The following is a 22,577-nucleotide window of genomic DNA, read 5'->3' as shown; positions in this document are numbered from 1 at the left end:
CCAGCAGCTTGGCAAGCTCGTGACCAAGGTGTGTCCCCAAGCCAGCTGCCACTCACCACGGACACTGCCACTGAAGGCTCACCACCAATTGGGGCTTTTCTTTTACTGTTTGACACCCACATCATTTTTGCCAGTCTACTTCTATCACGCCCTTCTAACCTCAACTCAGAAAATAAAGGGGAAAAGTTTATTTTTTTTGAAAAAGGTAACAGTCTTTGAAAAAGAGTAGAAGCAGTCAAAAGACAAATGCCAATGTTTAACAATATTTCTAGCCCTGAGAGAGTTTAAATACCTCATAGTATAATTGTAGGTGGGTTATTTTTGGTTACCGATTCTGAACATACTTATTGAGCATCAGTTATGCGTGAAACACTGTCTGGGGGGAGGTGAGGAGTATGATCTAATCCTTGGCCGAGAGCAACTTCCAGTCCAAGGAGGAGACGGGAGACACCCAGGAAGTAAGCAGTTAGAACACGGTGTGAGGAAGTTTTCAGTGAAGGCTCGTTGAGGGAGGGATCCCAGGTACTGAGTCCTGAAGAATGGCAGGGAGCAGATAGGGTGGCGGGGGCTCAGTAGGCAGAGAGAGCAGCTTGTACAGGCTTGGAGGCAATTCAAAAGTCCTTAGGGGACTTCCTTGGTGGTGCAGTGGTTGGGGGTCCGCCTGCCGATGCAGGGGACGCGGGTTCATGCCTCGGCCTGGGAAGATCCCAGGTGCCGCGGAGCGGCTGGGCCAGTGAGCCATGGCCGCTGAGCCTGCACGTCCGGAGCCTGTGCTCTGCAGCGGGAGAGGCCACAACAGTTAGAGGTCCGCGTACCGCAAAAAAAAAAAAAAAGTCCTTAGGTCTTTATAAGAGAGGTGTACTTCCAGGACAGCAGGGATAAATCAAGTCTTGACTTTCTCTGCTCCAGGCTGACCAGTTCTTACTCCTCTCCTCAAGACATTCTGTCCCAGTGCAGGTCTTGGTGTCCAGAAGAGGCACAGGAAGGAGACCTGTGTTTTGTGTCCAGGTTGGAAGAAAAAGGTTTAGGTTTTCAAATTGAGATATCTATCCAAATGACAGGACATAATATTTACCACCTAGGACAGATGGTGACCATAGTTTTAATAGCACTTTAAAGACCCAGTGTGCTTCAGGAAGAAAGTCCTTCACACCCTCTGAAAAAGTAATGGATGTAGAAACTTACATGACTCCTAATAAAACTTTAGAAGTAGGCAATAGAAGGGATATTGGCATGTTGAGTCCCTTCCAAATCCTCCAAATTTGTGACTCCCGAGCATTCTGATGAAACTAGTGATGGGCTTACAATTCCATTTATGGATTTTGTAATGCATTTTCTTTTGACTCTTACTATGTGTCAGATGGACTTTTTTTCCCCCCAGATGGGACTTCTGTGACTAGTCACTCTAATTCTGCCTCAGTGCCAGTTGTTTTTCCATCACTCTAGAATATCAGTAACACTAGCAAATCTGCAAGCAGGTGATGTTGTATCACACCTAACACTTAGACTTGGCCAAAATCAAGTCCATGAGATGAACTGCAGACAAGTAAAAGCCGTTATGTACTTAACAGCACCAAAATTTTCCATTACAAATACTGTTTTTACTTTTTCTTACTTAAAAAAAAAAAAAGTGCCTTGAGGGGCTTTGAATTTCTAAGCCTTCAAGATCAAAGATTTCTTCAGCTGCCTGAATTATAGGAATTTTGAAAAACAAAAACAAATCCTTTTCCTGCTATAAAATCCTTGCCATATTTTTGTCTTTATGTAATTCAAAACAGCTGAACTAAAAAATGAGGTTAATGAGTTCTAAAAACTCATCAGAAATGGAGTAGTCAATAATTTTGCAAGTGTCATTCTAATTAATCTGACCCAAGAATAAATTTTACTAAATTCTTATCTGATATTCCAGAAAATTGCTGAATAGCACTTAGAATTAAACAACTTGTGGCTAAGGATACCAAAATGTTTAAATTGTTTATTAAAGTGATTCAAGACTGAATTATAATAATGTGGGCATGGCGGTCGTAGCAGCCAGTGTAATTTTCCTGTGATTCCACACACACCCTTGGCTACTATGTGTCCTTTTAGCAGCATGATTGGCTAAATAGTGAGCTGTTTATTTCAAAAGCCTTTGCAGAAAACATAGACCTTTTAATAAAGCAATAGTTTATATGTAGTTATCAGTTTGCTGATGTTTTAGTATACAGCCTGACCCTCAGGATAAACTGCTTTTAGCAGGGGGGTGACATTAGCTTATTGATCATCTGGGATAACAGACACCCTGACAGTTTGCTACCTGTGCACTAGTGGTCTCAGAATTTCAGCACTTCCAAAATGAACCAATTTTTGCTTTATCACAAGAGAGATCTCATTATGTTCATACTAATGAAAAAGCTAGATGGCAAATATGGTAAAAAGTACATGTCCTTATGCATGGGAGCGTAGCAGTGGCTTATGTGCTTTCTGACATTTGAGACTTAAGGAACTTTATATGTATGAGGACATTTGTTTCCAATTTCCTCCTGTGTTACCTTTAAAAAAATTTTAATACGTTTTTTCCTAAGTATTGTATTATAAACAAATACACTCTAGAGAAAAATTAGAAGACAAAAAAGTAAAGAAAATATAAACATGAGTTTTAAAAATCCCACCATTTGCGTTTTTTTTTTGTTTTGTTTTGTTTTTTATTAGTTTCTGCTTTATAACAAAGTGAATCAGTCATACGTATACATCTGTTCCACATCCCCTCCCTCATGCATCTCCCTCCCTCCCACCCTCCCCATCCCACCCCTCCAGGCGGTCACAAAGCACCGAGCTGATCTCCCTGTGCTCTGCGGCTGCTTCCCACTATCTATCTACCTTACGTTTGGTAGTGTATATATGTCCATGCCTCTCTTTCCCTTTGTCACAGCTTACCCTTCCCCTTCCCCATATCCTCAAGTCCATTCTCAAGTAGGTCTGTGTCTTTATTCCCGTTTTACCCCTAGGTTCTTCATGACATTTTTTTTTTTTTAATTCCATATATATGTGTTAGCATACGGTATTTGTCTTTCTCTTTCTGACTCACTTCACTCTGTATGACAGACTCTAGGTCTATCCACCTCATTACAAATAGCTCAGTTTCGTTCCTTTTTATGGCTGAGTAATATTCCATTGTATATATGTGCCACATCTTCTTTATCCATTCATCCGATGATGGACACTTAGGTTGTTTCCAGCTCCGGGCTATTGTGAATAGAGCTGCAATGAACATTTTGGTACATGTCTCTTTTTGAATTATGGTTTTCTCAGGGTATATGCCTAGTAGTGGGATTGCTGGGTCATATGGTAGTTCTATTTTTAGTTTTTTAAGGAACCTCCATACTGTTCTCCATAGTGGCTGTACCCATTCACATTCCCACCAGCAGTGCAAGAGTGTTCCCTTTTCTCCACACCCTCTCCAGCATTTATTGTTTCTAGATTTCTTGATGATGGCCATTCTGACTGGTGTGAGATGATATCTCATTGTAGTTTTGATTTGCATTTCTCTAATGATTAATGATGTTGAGCATTCTTTCATGTGTTTGTTGGCAGTCTGTATATCTTCTTTGGAGAAATGCCTATTTAAGTCTTCTGCCCATTTTTGGATTGGGTTGTTTGTTTTTTTGCTATTGAGCTGCATGAGCTGTTTATAAATTTTGGAGATTAATCCTTTGTCAGTTGCTTCATTTGCAAATATTTTCTCCCATTCTGAGGGTTGTCTTTTGGTCTTGTTTATGGTTTCCTTTGCTGTGCAAAAGCTTTGAAGTTTCATTAGGTCCCATTTGTTTATCATTGTTTTTATTTCCATTTCTCTAGGAGGTGGGTCCAAAAGGATCTTGCTGTGATTTATGTCATAGAGTGTTCTACCTATGTTTTCCTCTAAGAGTTTGATAGTTTCTGGCCTTACATTTAGGTCTTTAATCCATTTTGAGCTTATTTTTGTGTATGGTGTTAGGGAATGATCTAATCTCATACTTTTACATGTCCCTGTCCAGTTTTCCCAGCACCACTTATTGAAGAGGCTGTCCTTTCTCCACTGTACATTCCTGCCTCCTTTATCAAAGATAAGTTGGCCATATGTGCGTGGGTTTATCTCTGGGCTTTCTATCCTGATCCACTGATCTATCTTTCTGTTTTTATGCCAGTACCACACTGTCTTAATTACTGTAGCTTTGTAGTATAGTCTGAAGTCAGGGAGCCTGATTCCTCCAGCTCCGTTTTTCGTTCTCAAGATTGCTTTGGCTATTCGGGGTCTTTTGTTTTTCCAAACAAATTTTGAAATTTTTTGTTCTACTTCTGTGAAAAATGCCAGTGGTAGTTTGATAGGGATTGCATTGAATCTGTAGATTGCTTTGGGTAGTAGAGTCATTTTCACAATATTGATTCTTCCAATCCAGGAGCATGGTATATCTCTCCATCTATTTGTATCATCTTTAATTTCTTTCATCAGTGTCTTATAATTTTCTGCATACAGGTCTTTTGTCTCCTTAGGTAGGTTTATTCCTAGATATTTTATTCTTTTTGTTGCAATGGTAAATGGGAGTGTTTTCTTGATTTCATTTTCAGATTTTTCATCATTAGTGTACAGGAATGCCAGAGATTTCTGTGCATTAATTTTGTATCCTGCTACTTTACCAAATTCATTGATTAGCTCTAGTAGTTTTTCGGTAGCATCTTTAGGATTCTCTATGTATAGTATCATGTCATCTGCAAACAGTGACAGCTTTACTTCTTCTTTTCCAATTTGGATTCCTTTTATTTCCTTTTCTTCTCTGATTGCTGTGGCTAAAACTTCCAAAACTAGGTTGAATAAGAGTGGTGAGAGTGGGCAGCCTTGTCTTGTTCCTGATCTTAGTGGAAATGGTTTCAGTTTTTCACCATTGAGGACAATGTTGGCTGTGGGTTTGTCATATATGGCCTTTATTATGTTGAGGAAAGTTCCCTCTATGCCTACTTTCTGCAGGGTTTTTATCATAAATGGGTGTTGAATTTTGTCGAAAGCTTTCTCTGCATCTATTGAAATGATCATATGGTTTTTCTCCTTCAACTTGTTAATATGGTGTATCACATTGATTGATTTGCGTATATTGAAGAATCCTTGCATTCCTGGAATAAACCCCACTTGATCATGGTGTATGATCCTTTTAATGTGCTGTTGGATTCTGTTTGCTAGTATTTTGTTGAGGATTTTTGCATCTATGTTCATCAGTGATATTGGCCTGTAGTTTTCTTTCTTTGTGACATCCTTGCCTGGTTTTGGTATCAAGGTGATGGTGGCCTCGTAGAATGAGTTTGGGAGTGTTCCTTCCTCTGATATTGTTTGGAAGAGTTTGAGAAGGATGGGTGTTAGCTCTTCTCTAAATGTTTGATAGAATTCGCCTGTGAAGCCATCTGGTCCTGGGCTTTTGTTTGATGGAAGATTTTTAATCACAGTTTCAATTTCAGTGCTTGTGATTGGTCTATTCATATTTTCTATTTCTTCCTGAGTCAGTCTTGGTAGGTTGTGCATTTCTAAGAATTTGTCCATTTCTTCCAGGTTGTCCATTTTATTGGCATAGAGTTGCTTATAGTAATCTCTCATGATCTTTTGTATTTCTGCAGTGTCAGTTGTTACTTCTCCTTTTTCATTTCTAATTCTACTGATTTGAGTCTTCTCCCTTCTTTTCTTGATGAGTCTGGCTAATGGTTTGTCAATTTTGTTTATCTTCTCAAAGAACCAGCTTTTAGTTTGGTTGATCTTTGCTATCGTTTCCTTCATTTCTTTTTCATTTATTTCTGATCTGATCTTTATGATTTCTTTCCTTCTGCTAACTTTGGGGGTTTTTTGTTCTTCTTTCTCTAATTGCTTTAGGTGCAGGGTCAGGTTGTTTACTCGAAATGTTTCCTGTTTCTTAAGGTGGGATTGTATTGCTATAAACTTCCCCCTTAGAACTGCTTTTGCTGCGTCCCATAGGTTTTGGGTCGTCGTGTCTCCATTGTCATTTGTTTCTAAGTATTTCTTAATTTCCTCTTTGATTTCTTCAGTGATCACTTCATTATTGAGTAGTGTATTGTTTAGCCTCCATGTGTTTGTATTTTTTACAGATCTTTTCCTGTAATTGATGTCTAGTCTCATAGCATTGTGGTCGGAAAAGATACTTGATACAATTTCAATTTTCTTAAATTTACCAAGGCTTGATTTGTGACCCAAGATATGATCTATCCTGGAGAATGTTCCATGAGCACTTGAGAAAAATGTGTATTCTGTCGTTTTTGGGTGGAATGTCCTATAAATATCAATTAAGTCCATCTTGTTTAATGTATCATTTAAAGCTTGTGTTTCCTTATTTATTTTCATTTTGGATGATCTGTCCATTGGTGAAAGTGGGGTGTTAAAGTCCCCTACTATGATTGTGTTACTGTCGATTTCCCCTTTTATGGCTGTTAGTATTTGCCTTATGTATTGAGGTGCTCCTATGTTGGGTGCATAAATATTTACAATTGTTATATCTTCTTCTTGGATCGATCCCTTTATCGTTATGTAGTGTCCTTCTTTGTCTCTTCTAATAGTCTTTATTTTAAAGTCTATTTTGTCTGATATAAGAATTGCTACTCCAGCTTTCTTTTGATTTCCATTTGCATGGAATATCTTTTTCCATCCCCTTACTTTCAGTCTGTATGTGTCTCTAGGTCTGAAGTGGGTCTCTTGTAGACAGCATATATATGGGTCTTGTTTTTGTATCCATTCAGCCACTCTGTGTCTTTTGGTGGGAGCATTTAGTCCATTTACATTTAAGGTAATTATTGATATGTATGTTCCTATTCCCATTTCCTTAATGGCTTTGGGTTCGTTATTGTAGGTATAGTCCTTCTGTTCTGTTTCTTGCCTAGAGAAGTTCCTTTAGCATTTGTTGTAAAGCTGGTTTGGTGGTGCTGAACTCTCTCAGCTTTTGCTTGTCTGTAAAGGTTTTAATTTCTCCATCAAATCTGAATGAGATCCTTGCTGGGTAGAGTAATCTTGGTTGCAGGTTTCTCTCCTTCATCACTTTAATTATGTCCTGCCACTCCCTTCTGGCTTGTAGAGTTTCTGCTGAGAGATCAGCTGTTAACCTGATGGGGATTCCCTTGTGTGTTATTTGTTGTTTTTCCCTTGCTGCTTTTAATATGATTTCTTTGTGTTTAATTTTTGACAGTTTGATTAATATGTGTCTTGGCGTATTTCTTCTTGGATTTATTCTGTATGGGACTCTCTGTGCCTCCTGGACTTGATTAACTATTTCCTTTCCCATATTAGGGAAGTTTTCAACTATAATCTCTTCAAATATTTTCTCAGTCCCTTTCTTTTTCTCTTCTTCTTCTGGAACCCCTATAATTCGAATGTTGGTGCGTTTAATGTTGTCCCAGAGGTCTCTGAGACTGTCCTCTGTTCTTTTCATTCTTTTTTCTTTATTTTTCTCTGCATCAGTTATTTCCACTATTTTATCTTCCACCTCACTTATCCGTTCTTCTGCCTCAGTTATTCTGCTATTGATCCCATCTAGAGTATTTTTCATTTCATTTATTGTGTTTTTAATTGATGCTTGATTCATCTTTAGTTCTTCTAGGTCCTTGTTAACTGTTTCTTGCATATTGTCTATTCTATTTCCAAGATTTTGGATCTGGGAAATAGAATCTTGGATCAGCTTTACTATCATTATTCTGAATTCTTTTTCAGGTAGACTGCCTATTACCTCTTCATTTGTTAGGTCTGGTAGGTTTTTATCTTGCTCCTTCACCTGCTGTGTGTTTTTCTGCTTTCTCATTTTGCTTATGTTACTGTGTTTGGGGTCTCCTTTTTGCAGGCTGCAGATTCGTAGTTCCCGTTGTTTTTGGTGTCTGTCCCCCGTGGCTAAGGTTGTTACAGTAGGTTGTGTAGGCTTCCTGGTGGGGGGGACTAATGCCTGTGTTCTGGTGGTTGAAGCTCGATCTTGTCTTTCTGGTGGACAGGTCCACGTCTGGTGGTGTGTTTTGGGGTGCCTGTGGCCTTATTATGTTTTTAGGTATCCTCTCTGCTAATGGGTGGGGTTGTGTTCCTGCCTTGCTAGTTGCTTGGCATAGGGTGACCAGCACTCTAGCTTGCTGGTCGTTGACTGAAGCTGGGTGCTGGTGTTGAGATGGAGATCCCTGGGAGATTTTCGCTGCTTGATATTATGTGGAGCTGGGAGGTCTCTTGTGGACCCGTGTCCTGAAGTTGGCTCTCCCACTTCAGAGGCACAGCACTAACTCCTGGCTGCAGCACCAAGAGCCTTTCATCCACCCGGCTCAGAATAACAGTGAGAAAAAGTAGAAAGAAATAATTCGTAGAAGAAAGAAAGAGAGATTGAAAGAAAGGAAGAAGGGAAGTAAGGAAGGAAGGAAGGAAGAAAGAAAGAAAGGAGGGAGGGAGGAAGGATGGAAAGAACGGAAAGAAAGGAGGGAGGGAGGGAGGAATGAAAGCAAAAGGAAGAGTGAATGGAAGAAGAGAGGGAGGGAGGGAGGAAGGAAAGAAAGAAAGAAAGAAAGGAGGGAGGGAGGGAGGGAGGAAGGAAAGAAAAAGAAAGTGGAAAGAAGAAGGGTGGGAGGGAGGGAGGGATGGAGGAAAGAAAAAGAAAGAAGGAAAGGAGGAGCGGAGGGAGGGAGGGAGGAAGGGAAGGGAGGAAAAAAAGAAAGAGCAGGTAAAGTAAAATAGAATAAAGTATGAAATATAGTAGCGTTATTAAAATTAAAAAGTAATTATTGAAAAAAAACACGGACCGAAAGAACCCTGGGACATATGGTGGAAGCAAAGCTATACAGAGAGAATCTTACACAGAAGATTACACATACACATTCACAAAAAGAGAGCAGGGGGAAAAATCAAAAATCTTGCTCTCCAAGTCCACCTCCTCGATTTGGGATAATTCGTTGTAAAAAGAAGAAAAGGGCGAAAAGTCTGAAATCTTGCTAAGTCCACCTCCTTAATTTGAGATAATTCGTTGTAAAAAGAGGGAAAAAAAGGGGGGGAAAGTCTTAAATCTTGTCCTCAAGGTCCACTTCCTCAATTTGGGATGATTCGCTGTCCATTCATACACTCCACAGACGCAGGGCACATCAAATGGACCGTGGAGCTTTAATCCGCTGCCTCGGAGGCTGCACAGAGAGATTTCCCTGTCTCTGCTCTCACAGCTCCCGGGTCTCAGCCTTGGACCTGGCCCCGCCTCTGCGCGTAGGTCGCCGGAGGGCGTCCGTTCTTCGCTCAGACAGGACGGGTTTAAAGGAGCCGCTGATTCGGGGGCTCTGGCTCACTCAGGCAGAGGGGAGGGAGGGGAATGCCCTCTCCTCGCGCACCAGGCAACAAAAGGGAAAAAAGTCTCTTGCCTCTCCGGTAGCTCCAGACCCTTTCCCCGGACTCCCTCCGGGCTAGCACTAACCCCTTCAGGGTCTCTTCCTGCCGCCAGCCCCAGACCTCTCCCTGCGCTCCGACTGAAAGCCGATACCCGAGCCTCAGCTCCCAGCCCCGCCCGCTCTGGCGGCCGAGCAGACAAGTCTCTCGGGCTGGTGTGTGCCTGAGGGCACCGATCCTCTGTGCCAAAATCTCTCCGCTTTGCCCTCCACACCCCTGTTGCTGTGCTCTCCTCCGCTACTCCGAAGCTTTCCCCCTCCGCCACCTGCAGTCTCCGCCCTCGAAGGGGCTTGTAGTGTGTAGAAACCTTCCCTCCTTCACGGCTCCCTCCCACTGGTGCAGGTCCCGTCCATATCCTATTGTCTCTGTTTATTCTTTTTTTCTTTTGACCTACCCAGGTATGTGGGGAGTTTCTTGCCTTTTGGGGGGTCTGAGGTCTTCTGTCAGCGTTCAGTAGGTGTTCTGTTGGAGTTGTTCCACGTGTAGATGAATTTCTGATGTATCTGTGGGGAGGAAGGTGATCTCCGCGTCTTACTCTTCCGCCATCTTCCTCCGGCTCCTGCATTTGTTTTTATGTCAATCTACATTTTGTTGATTTTGCTTTTTGAGAATGTATTTACATAATTGAGATCGTGCTGCATACAGAATTTCTACTTTTTTCTTTAAAACACATTACTCTAAGTTTTGTAGCATCAGTCTTAATGAATGCATGCTACTCCTTTATAACCATTTTGGGACATTCAAGTTGCTTCCAGTATTTTGCAATCATAAACAATTCTGCAGTTCACATCCTTATACATAAAACTTTTCCAATATTGCTGTATTAGACAAAGACTTTAGGTTGTAAGTCACAAGAAACCAATTCACCCTGGCTTAAGGAAAAGAGGAACTGTATTAGCTTGTGTGATTAAAAAGCTAGGGGTAGAGATCGGCTTCAGGCATGGCTAGACTTAGGGGCTCAGCAGTGTCTTCAGGAATCCATCTTCCATCCCCTGGACCAGCTTCCCTTTGTGCTGATTTCATTCTCACGCCTGCTCCTTTACCTCTTCCCATAAGAAACAGCAGCTCTGTCCTAGCATTTCCAGCAGAACTCCCACAGTTGAAGCTAATATGACTGGGGTCAAACATGTAACTCTGAGCCTGTCACTGGGGCCAGGACAGGGAATGTTCCCACTGGCCTATAGGACCCCCTGCTCCCTTTCCCACCTCTCCCATCTGACTCCTCCACTGCCCTCACTCTGCACACCTGGACCCTTTGCTCTTTTTTTTTTTTTTTGCGGTACGCGGGCCTCTCACTGTTGTGGCCTCTCCCGTTGCGGAGCACAGGCTCCGGACGCGCAGGCTCAGCGGCCATGGCTCACGGGCCCAGCCGCTCCACGTCATGTGGGATCCTCCCGGACCAGGGCATGAACCCGTGTCCCCTGCATCGGCAGGCGGACTCTCAACCACTGCGCCACCAGGGAAGCCCCCTTTGCTGTTTCTTGAACCCACCAGTCTGCCCTTCATCCAGGGCCACTACTCGTGTCCCCTCTGCCTTGCTCACTCTTCCCCCCAATGTCCCCATGGCTTGCTGCCCCCTCACTTCCTTCAGGGACTGCCCTGATCACCTCTTCACTCTCTAGTCTCTCTCCCTGTTTCTCTTTGTGGACTTATGACTACCTGATGTTCTGTTATATATTCATGTGTTATATGTGTGAATTATTTGTCTCCTTCCATGGGAACCACGAGGGCTGGCAGTTCCATTTGCAGCTCTCTCCAGCATCTAATATTTATCAAGTGAGTTAATAAATGAGTTTGCCAGGCCAGGTATGTACCCATCTGTAGGGTCAGCCCACCCTAAGGATAAGAGATGTCTGAAAGGATGGTGTGATTCCTCAAAGAAAACAGGTGGCCATCTCTGGACCAAGGGGGACTGGTTGCCAGACTATCCAAAACATTGTCACGCTTTCAAGTTCAGATCACTGTCTACAGCAAAGTCCCAGGAGTGGGATTCCAAAGGATACGAATGTTTTGAGTTTCCTGGTATGTACTTCAACCCCCTATAAAAATCCTCCTCATAGTAGACAAAATAGTCTTAAATGCAGATCATATCATGCCCCCCCAACTTAAACCCGATAGCTCCCCACTGTACTGGGAATAAAAGAAGAGCTCTGCCCTGGCACCCCAGGCCCCAAATGCTCCATTATCAGCCTTATTCTCTGACCTCTCAGGCTGCAGCACACTGGCTTTCTCTTCTGTCCTGGAATCCACACATTCCACCTCAGGACCCTCGTGTTATCTCTCCCCTCTCTGCCTGGAAGGCCTGGATCATAGATCTGGCCTGACAGCCGCCTCTCCTCTCTCCTCAGAGCTCAGCTCAAATGTCCCCCCATGAGACCACCCAAACAGCGCCCCTCTCCCTCACCCACACCTGAGCCTTTCCAGCAAACCTGGTGTGTTTTCTTTACAGTGTCAACACCCTTTTATTTGTTACCTCATTTATTCTGTCTTCATCACTAGAATGTAAGTTCCATGATGCCTTTTTCTCACTGTCCACTGCTGTATTCCCCAAACTCAAAACTGGTACGTGGCATATCAAAGGCCTTTAATAAAGTTTTTTGGAAAAAAATAACAAAATGCTCTTCAGGAGGATTGTAGCAATTAACACCCCTATCAGCAGTAAGAATGCTCGTTTCATCTCATCTCTCATTGAAGTGGTTTTCTTAGAATACAGCTCAAGAGATGTAATTTTGGGGAGACGCAATGGGGCCGTTTAACAACTACCACTCCCATCTGAACAGAGATCAGGCACATTCTGGTACAGCCAGGTATGTTACAACAAGGCCCCACCAATAAGATTTTACTTTCCCATCTAGTTTAAGTACAGCCCGAATCTTCATCCCCACTATGTAAGTGAAGAAAGACTCCTTTTTGTTGCAACTGGACTCAAGGGAACTTTCTAAACATGTTACACCGAGTAAAAATTAGTGAATAATCAGCTCAAGTATTTGGGATATGGATGGGCATCATTTCTGTGCATACCCATCCCAAATTATCCAGTTGTGCTAATATTTTGACTTACAGAACCCTCACTAATCTCTCATTATTAACATTAAAATGCATATATTTTGTACATTACTTTCTGTTTTAAAGCACTTCAGGTTAAAAGAAAGTCTTGCAAAAATAATCGATCTACATAAAAAGTATTTAATATAGAGAATACCAAAGCACCTTTCATCAGGTAAAAGTCCCTGTGACATATATCAGATAATACTAATCAAATCTCCCTCTACCTGAAAAGAATTTCTGTTTGAATACAAAGTAATAAACTTCTTGTTCCCATCTTTTTTCAGACAAATCTTCAGCATCACTCAATTTGGGGGTCACAATTAATCCAGCAAAGAAATGATTGTGTTCTTCAAAAGAAAATAGCCAATACAAAGTTTTCTAGTTTAAAAACAGCACCATTGGAGGAAAGGGATATGTCTTTTAAGTGCAAGGTCCCTAAACAAGTGATTTACCAAAATTCATGCTAACTAAACTTTGAGTGGTTGCTTTCTATAACCTTCCTGTGATCTGGGGTAGAAAACAGAATAAAGTTAAAAAACAAAGTAAAACAGTAACTTTTAAGAATCAACACACACACACACACACACACACACACCCCTGGCAGGGTGTGTTCTTCTTTGTTTTCTGCCAATTGTATCACCAGTCAGCGACCTCTACCACAAAGGGTGTTTTCACATCTATCTTGCCACTGTTGATGATGGAGCAGTCAGTGAGTGGACGGTCATGCCCATCAGTTGCCTGCAGTTCTATGGAGTGGACCACTGTCTGGTGAGAGAAAAGTAGACCCATGGATCACTTCTGACCAGGAACTGTGGTGATCAAGAGGTAAAATCAATGTGAAGTCTGAAAGCCCTAGTGGGAAATAAGTTGTTTTTGCTTTTTCTATAATTACAAAAACCATGCAAGATAACTATGGAAAATTTAGTCAGGAAATTTATATATAACAGAATAAAATTTACCCACTAGCTTGCTAATCAGAGAGCATATTTGTGTATTTCCTCTCTTCTTTTTATTAGCATTTTATATTCTAAAAAATTAGATATTTTTGCAAACATCTAGCGCTAATAAAAAGTATTTCTATTCACTTGTTACAACCCAACTTAAGAGTTAACATGGAGTTTGAGACAGTTTCAACTCCACTCTATAAGAGGTCTAGGCATAAGAAAATGAGCCAGAAAGCAGATTTAGTAGTGGAGCTAGTTCTGGGTTTGCCCATTTTAAAGCTGACCCCAGCCAGTAAACTACAGGTTGAGTCTGATACTAATGTAACCCCAACCCCACAGTCGTGTAAAAGGCCCCTTTCTCTACTCCGGAAGGCTTCACAAGCTCATGGACTAATTTATGTCACATACTGGGCAAGGACTAGGCAAGTGGACTTCTGATGAGTTTCCCAAACAGCGCTGAGACAAAAATAGCAACAAAGTCTCTGAGCGCTTTGGACATGGTGTCAGCTAATCCAGTCTCTGGCTGACTTAGGTTAAGATAAAAGACCAGCATTCTTCTAATAATATCAATAATATATATTTCAAATAGATTGTGTGTGTGGGTTCATATGTGCACATGTGTACCTAAAGCAGCAGCTACACATCTGAATTACCTGTGGCACTTTAAAAACTGCTTAATGGTTAAAATGGAAATTTCTATGTTGTGTATATTTTACCACAATTTTTTAACACACTTATTCGTGGGCCCACCTCTGGAGGTTCTGGTTCTGTAAGTCTGGGGTGAGGTCCAGTGTTAATAAGGCTACCCAGACAATCTCTGGAGGGTCAGGGGATGGAAGTCAGGAGATTCTGAAAATTCCTTGAAACTATATGAAACACCCACGCTTTTTTTTTTCTTATGGAGAGAAAGTTTATAGTTTTCCCTAGTTTCTCAAAGTAGTTTATGACTCATAAAATGTTAAGGACTGTTTGTCTAAGACCAGGCAGCAGATCTCCCAGGATGCATACCAGTGGTGGAAGGAGGTTGGTACACCAGGGCACCAAGACATAAGATCCAGAAGACTAGAAGAGAAACCATGACCAGAGGAAGAAAGCCCCAAATGCATACTCTTCATTTTTCTTACAGCCTAGCATTATGTTGTATTCAAAAATACTCATTGAACGAATGTTTGAATCAGTTTACATTTAAACTACTTAGAAACTGGTTAGACCCAGTGGTCAAAGCTCCAAACTGGTTTAACACATGCACGTCTATGTTTAGCGCATTTAAAAAGCAAAGTTCACTAAGAGACTTGAGGAGTGCTAGGATTCGTTACTATTTAAGAATAGATTCTTTTGAGGACATTGCGGCTTATGAAAATATAGGCACGTCCTTCACTGTGATGGGACCTAAAGTGATATATTAAGTGATAGGTATCTACCCCGTTTGCCTTTCATCCTGCTTGCTAATGAGAATTATTTGACAGCTCTGGTTGAACACCTCCTTGCCTTGTAACGGAGGTTCTGAGTCAGCCGGCTCAGTTCCTGGCCTTTTGTCAAGTAGAATCAGAATAACAGAAGTTGTGGAAGAACTGCAATGAGCATGGTTGGTTTGTTTACATTTGGATGAGTTCACATGAAAACAAACAATGAAATGTGGAAGAGGGAAGGGAACCAAGGATTGTCCAGGGTTGTGTCGGGCAGACCTTATAGTTGCCAGTTGAAGAGCTGGAAGAGCATCTTCGGGCAGTTGCTAAGGAGGAGAAATGCTGGGAGTGGAAAAGAATGAGGATTTTTTAAAGTTTTTCTATGGATTATGAATTGGACCCCTTTGATATTCTTTAAGACACAGCAGCATAAACTTGAACTCTCTTTAGGAATTTTGGTTGTTATACCGTGTGTCATTGAAGGTGACTGTGTCTCTACTAAACCACATGGGGCTCAGGGGTTTTAAAAATATTTTATTTTGAATTGTGGTAAGAAACACAGAACATAAAATTTGCCATCTTATCCATTTCTAAGTGTACAGTTCATTAGTTTAAGCATATTCACACTATTGTGCAACTAAACTCCAGAACTTTTTCATCTTATAAAACTGAAGATCTATGGAGATACCCACTGAAACTAGCTCCCCATTTCCTCCTCCCCCCAGCCCCTGGCAACCACCATTCTGCTTTATGTTCCCATGTATTTGACTACTTTAGATACCTCATTTGAATGGAATCATACAGCCTTTTTGTGACTGGCTTATTTTCTTTAACATTCCAAAGGTTTATTCATGTTGTAGCATGTGACAGGATCTCCTTCCTTTTTAAGGCTGAATAATATTTCATTGTATGTACATATGGGATTTTATTTGGTTACTTTAAAAAGAGTTTCCACTTATTTCAAGTGTGAGATGAATTAAGTACTCAACTTCTCCCTGTCAAGTCCCCAGCTTCTACCCCAATGCTCCTAACAATTAAAAATACCACACCATATATAATTTATTCACCTTTGAAGAGGCCAGTCAGCATATAATTATGGCTCTCTAACAAGCACATTTGGAGATTAAATCACTAAGAGTACTCTCATTATAAATCTTTGAGTGAGAAAAAATAATACATCAAGTTACCATTCCATCAATGACTTTTCCAAATACCACATGTTTGCCATCCAACCAGGTGGGCTTGGTCAAGGTGATAAAGAACTGAGAGCCGTTGGTGTCAGGCCCAGCATTGGCCATGCTGACCCACCCAATGCCATAATGCTTCAGTTTGAAGTTCTCATCTGGAAATGTCTCACCATAAATGCTTATACCTGAGTGAGACAAAACAAAAAGGGGAGAGACAACAGATGTTCTATGAAAGTAAATTCTTCAAAGGGGAATATAAGCTTTGAGTAGATTGGTTAATAGAACCCTGTAGGAGGTGGGGATGGGGAAAAGATGGTCAAATATAAGGAGAAATAAAGCAGAGGATAAAATTAACTCCTTAACGGGGACTTTCCTGGAGGTCCAGTGGTTAAGATCCCATGCTTCCACTGCAGGGGGCATGGGTTAGATCCCTGGCTGGGGAACTAGGATCCTGCATGCCATGCAGTGCGGCCAAAAAAATTAAAAAAAAAAAAAAAGAACTCCTTAAGGGAACAGGGCATCAGGGACCAAAACAAATAAACAAAAGCCTTAAGTATGGGAGGATGCCCTCTGGCCTCAAACCAAGACCCAAACCCTGAACAAGCAAGTCAGTGATTTCACTCTGAAACAAGAAGGAACTGAAGGGCAGGATGACATTGTGAAGCCCGATGGAAAGGTGGATAAGCCAACCTAGTGGCTCCACCTCTGTCCTGAGGTTCAGGTCACTTGCCCTGGATCACTCCTACCTCTGCAGCCAACCAGAGTACAATACACACTTAACATACACCCTTAGTTAATTCTCACAACAATCCTATAGAATAGGTTTTCTCATTCCCATTTTGAATGGGAAACAGAGGTTATCAAACTTGAAAACGGCAGAGTAGAACTTGAACTTCTGGCTCTAACTCTGGTTCTCTAAGCACGAAGAGCCTCAGCACTGAGAACAGCAGCGCCAGCCTGGAAGTCATTAGGCTTGATGACTTCAGGGCTCATCAGGATACAGAGGGTCACAGCAACTGGCAGCACCCAGGGAGCCAACCTTGAACGGAAGAACCAAAGGCAGGCATGGGGGCTGGAGATCAAGCACAGCAGCAGGGAGGGCAGAACTCATTTTTCCTAAAGAACAACAGTACAGACCATGAAAAGCATCTGCTCCATCCTCTGACACCCTGAGTGACTGTCACACCCACCTCCTCCACTGCAGGGTTCCTTATCCATTGGTGGCCAACCTTAAAGTCCTGGCTCAGTTAGCTCTTGTGTTATCTCCTTCTCACTATGCAGTACTTGTGAAGGACCAGGCAAAAATTCTACTTCCTTAAGACTTGGGTCTCACATAGGCGTTTTTCTTCATTTATATACAACCAAAACTTCTTCATAGCTAATGTAGTTAACTTTTAAAACACAATATCTAGAAAGTGTTGCAGTAGAGGAATTAGTAAGGACATTTTGTGAATCCTAATTATTTCCTTCTTAAGGTTTACATCTTGCAATATATGGCTTTTGAATGAATAACTAGATATTTTAACAACTTCACTCCTTTGTAATTGTCTTATTTTATACTTATCTGAGTAATTAATACAATATTTAATAATTTAAGGAAACCTGACTGGTTTTTTTTGTTTTTGTTTTTGTAGACTAGATCAAATATAATTCATCTTACCAAGAAAAAAAAAATCCTGGCTCAGTTAGAAGGACCAGAAGTGGATACCAAAGGCAAGCCATTTATAGCTGGTTGGTAAGTGACATATGAGGTGGCCTGGCAGGAAAGTTTTGCCTACAGAGAGGTCTAGGCTAAATTTAAATGATCCAAAAGGTCCTATCTACAAAACTCATGTGAGCCCATACACACACACAGAGCAGGGAAAGCAGAAAGAGAGGGGGGCCCAGAAAAGAGGACACAGTAGAGCTCCATCACCATTCTTGCTGGGCCCCAGGCAGGGCGGTGGGGTGCCAGTCCTGAGGGGACCCATACTGGAGCTGCAGGCTTTTCCACTGAGACCCAGCTCTGCAGCAGCTGGGGTTGCTACCCTGAGCATCCTCACCAACCCCATGAAACCAAGTAACCTGAACATGTTCCTGTGCTCCATTCTACATTCCCATACCCAGCAGCATTTCTGCAGGGACTAAAAGTAATCCTCCTGAAGTGTCTGGCAAATCCAAACATTTAATGGCAGCCATTTTGTTATTTAAAAAATTGCGGGCTTCCCTGGTGGCGCAGTGGTTGAGAGTCCGCCTGCCGGTGCAGGGGACACGGGTTCGAGCTCTGGTCCGGGAGGATCCCACATGCTGCGGAGCGGCTGGGCCCATGAGCCATGGCTGCTGAGCCTGTGTGTCTGGAGCCTGTGCTCCGCAACGGGAGAGGCCACAACAGTGGGAGGCCCGCGTACCACAAAAAAAAAAAAAAAAAAAAAAATTGCAACAAACATAAAATTAACAACAGTGCTTGAAAATGGCTTGTTTCTTTAAAAGGTTAGCAATTTAATATCCACCAAAACCAGTATTTGCTGAATTAAAAATCTTAAACCTGAAGTAAATTTAAATTCTGTGTGGTTATATACTGTGTGTGTGTGCAGGAACTCACTACATTTCTGAGGAAAAATAGTCCAGGGAGCTGGGTAGCTGGATTCCTCAATGAGAAACAATAAGCTCAGAGATACTTAAACTCTATAAATTGAATTATTTGTACTTTATAGAATTCTAACTTTGTTGATAAAAATTAATGTATACTGTAATTTTGACAAGTTGTCTATTAACTTTTTTGTTATTGAAAAAGCTGACAATAAAAATGAAAGAATTTTGAAGGAAGGAGGTAAATTCACCTATAATCCTGCCACCTAAATACCAGCCTCGTCATTCTGGCATGATGTCCCCAGACCCCCTCCACCAATGTGCACATCTGCAGCTGGCTGCCACCCCAGGGTACACAGTTTTTCAGTCTACCTTTCCTTGCTATGACAGACATCTTTCTGTATTGCTACATACCAGAAGTCTAGGATTTTAAGCACTGCAAAACAGCCTACTAAATGAATATATCTCCACTACAGAAAGATAATGAACACCAAAGCAATACTGTTAAAAATTAGGAGGCCTCACTCATTCACACCTACCAAGATTTTGTTAGATAAGGCCCCCCACCCCAACTCAATCCTTCTTGAAAAATTAGTCTGGTTGTCTTTATGACTTTGTTCCTTAAATCTGGGAATTCAATATGCTGGGTAAATACATCATCTTAATCTTAGGTTTCACGTGGGTAGGCAGGAAAGGAAAAATGTTAGAGAAAACGTTACCGCCAGTGCCATCTCCACTGGTGAAGTCTCCTCCTTGAATCATGAAATCTTTGATGACGCGATGAAATTTGCTTCCTCTGTATCCATATCCTTTCTAAAGAGAGTATGTCAATTGAATACACAAGTAGATATAACCCATACTGTAAGATAAACCCCAGTGTTTATCTGGAAATGACAAAATGAGAAAATTACACAAAATATCTACAGAACTAGATTAGGTGCCTGCAATAATTTACTGATAGAAATTTATCATTAGCTGACTGAAAAGTAAATACATAAACTATAGAGGTAAAGTATTAACCTGCACAAGTAAAAAGAGAGAAGTCTGCATTTTCACTTGATGACTGTTTCCTGTCAGTTTCTAGAACCCTGAGGAAACTGAAGGCTTGAAGAATAGCGATTTTCTAGGAAAATAAAGTATTGTTAGATGTCTCAGGTTCATCTCATCTACTAATTTAATACTTATTTTCCCAGAATACATCTTTACATTTGGCTTAAAAGAAGGAAGATCTACTTCTGCGCAGTTAAAGGGAATAAAACTGAGACATACCTCTCCTGTTGCCAGAGCGACAAAATTTTCCACAGTCTTGGGCACAACTTTTCCAAAGAGGCCAATCACAATTCTGCCAACATCTTTATCGCCAATCCTCACATCAAAGAAGACCTGCGTGTGGTTGAAAGGCAGAGCAGAAGGTTATAATGTGAAAAAGCCACAATACAAGGTAAGGGAACATGATAATCTGAGAACTGATCCACATGCAAGGGCCCTGCCCACCAGTATTTTATAAAGGAGCACGAAGGAGCTATTTTATGAAGGAGCATGATGTAAATTAAAGGAGCTCTGAAACCATCTTGTGGGTGCATTTCACTCACAAATATTCATTCACCAAACAGTTACGGAGCACCACCTCTAGGCCAGGCACTGTACTAGGAACTGGGTTTAAAGTTGGACTCAATATTGTCAGAGTCAGCCAGTAATGTCTTCAAGAATTCCTCTCCCCTCCACAACCCAGACCAGCACTGCTCTGGCCTCCTGTTTCCTAGCTCTGCGGACACGGGTTAGAGTGGAGACTGTTGGTCTTCTGAGAGGTAATGCTCTCCAGTCTTGGCAGGAGGGAAAAAAATGGTGAGGAGAGAAACAGTCTAACCATCCAGATTTATTTTTTTGTAACTTTGAGCAGTGCTAAATGAGTTCTCAGTAGACATCTGCTGTCAAGGGGACCGTGAAAGATTATCACAACACACAACACTCCTCCAGAAGGCCTGCCACTCACGTCCAGACACACTAAGGCACCAGGGCCACAGCTGCACCCAAAGTACAACAAACATTACACTCAGGTCCTGACAGAACCATTTACCCTGTAAACTCAGACACCAAATTCAGTCATCATGTCCCCAAAGTTGCACATGTACAATGTGTCCTTACTCTGTCACAACAGTTTAGAACAGAAAAGAGCAAGCACACATCAAGAAGTGAGTCACTATTTTTTTGCAGATAAACTTTAAAAGCTCTCTTGGACTTTTTTAAAACTGTTTCATCTGAAATGAAATTACATATGTCTTGCTTCACAAATCACTGTGTTGAGATGATTTTGAGATAGAATGCTTGAAAAGGCCATGGAGTCAAAGGGCATTCTATTAGCGAGTTTAGATTATATGAACCAATTTACTGTTTGAATGGGTAAAAAAGACATTCAAGAGATGGCTTTAAAAAATATAAGAAGGGTTGTCAAAGAGAAAAGATGTCGTATAGTTTAGAAAAATCACAAAGTAAAGACTGTCAAGCTTTAGTTCAAGACAAGAGCTTCTGTCAATACATCAGGACGTCTGTCACAGGATGATGTGGTATTTTGCAATTTTACATGGCCAAAGCAGCAAAGACTGTATTATTATTTATATGGTAAAACTTCACAGAATGCACAGAAGACGGTGCCCTTGAGATTGGGCAGTGCAGTGGAGTAGGACAATTCAGGAAGCTGCATTAACACCCACAGGAGCCCAGCATGCAGAGCTGGGGTCAAAGAGAAGCAGGTTCTCCAAAGGGATTTCTGAACCAAGGAGTAAATTCAATAACAGGCAATAATGAAGCAGCACCGGCACAAGAATTGGGTATGTAATCGTAAAGAAGCACCGTATAAGACACTAGAAAAGCATATCAGACTTTTAAAATAAAGAAGAGGAAATAAAGCCTGTGAACACTTCAACAGCAGAGAGAATCAAATGTGGGAGGGCAGCATAAGAAGATGAAGAAAAAGTGTCACCCAGCGTAACTCTTCAGTAAAAATCTTATTTTCTTACACGCAGCCTAGCACACATATTAATATGATTTTTTTCCAAACCACAGCATCCTTCAACTTCATGCATGATGGCAAGAAAATATAGCAGAGTTTCCCTGACTCTAATGGAAATGATGAAATCAAATCTTATTGTCAACAAGTACTTGTCAAAGATCCATGCAGAAGGCAGCGTGAGGGTACAAGCTACTGGAGGGAGTCCCTGTCCTAAGGGAGCTTATGTAAACAGGCCAAGTAAACGAACAACCATAGCACAAGGCCCCAGGTTACACATGCCCCAAGAACACCGTACACCCCCTGTTCTGGAGGAATGTTAAGGCTGACGAAGGCATCCTGGCGAAGGTGTGATGGGAGGCAGGCCTGGAAGGAGGGGAGCAGCCTCCAGGGACAAGGATGGGCAGTTCTTTCTGGGACCAAAGCACTGAGGCAGGAAAAGTGATCCATGTGCAGAGAAGCAACACAGCCCTTCTGACCGCAACCGGCTGGGAAGGGAGACTCACCAGTTCCAGAGTCAAAGGAAGGATGCCAGCTAAGAGATCCAGCTTTTGTTAGGCAACACTAGGAGCATGAAAGACAAAATTTCAATTTGAGGCTGCGTTCCCTTGGACTGCGATTTATGATGACTATGGCTCTGTCTAGGCAGGGACCCCTCAAGGGGTAGAAACGGTGTTTTTAGATTCCCAGTGCTCTGCACAGTGCCAGCTCACGCAGGTGCTCACAAAATCCTAAATAGTTCAATGCCAGTTGATACTAAATGAGGACCAGGGCGCACACACACCTAGACAGAGGGTGAAGGTGGGCCCAGGGTGGCTGCCAGGCAAACCCTCTCACCCTGAGATCGTCTGTGACTTTGCTGCGTGTCCTTGGGAACAGGCCCCATGCTAGACAAGGGGTGGGGCTGCAAAGTCCCTAACCTCCTGGAGCTTACCGTCCCACAGAAGAGAAAGCACATAGATACTCGCTATAATATAATGGGAAGTCAGGTTTCATGAGAAGATATGTACAGATAAA

General features: G+C 41.8%; 1 protein-coding gene across 1 annotated transcript; it reads right to left on the bottom strand.

The window, feature by feature from the left end:
• Positions 1-12,565: 12,565 nt before the first annotated feature.
• Positions 12,566-21,636, bottom strand: PPIC (peptidylprolyl isomerase C; the record flags this gene model as incomplete). The annotated part of the gene is made up of 5 exons (XM_079701566.1): positions 12,566-13,213; positions 15,986-16,170; positions 19,273-19,366; positions 19,823-19,936; positions 21,571-21,636. 5 exons carry the CDS (start codon positions 21,634-21,636, stop codon positions 13,085-13,087), a joined length of 588 nt encoding a protein of 195 aa, XP_079557692.1. The 3' UTR covers positions 12,566-13,084.
• Positions 21,637-22,577: the final 941 nt, after the last annotated feature.

The sequence above is a fragment of the Hyperoodon ampullatus genome (assembly GCF_949752795.1).
Source record: "Hyperoodon ampullatus genome assembly, chromosome: 4".
Lineage (NCBI taxonomy): Eukaryota > Metazoa > Chordata > Mammalia > Artiodactyla > Ziphiidae > Hyperoodon > Hyperoodon ampullatus.
The sequence above is the reverse complement of the archived record's forward strand: the minus strand, read 5'-3'. Positions and strand labels throughout refer to the sequence as shown.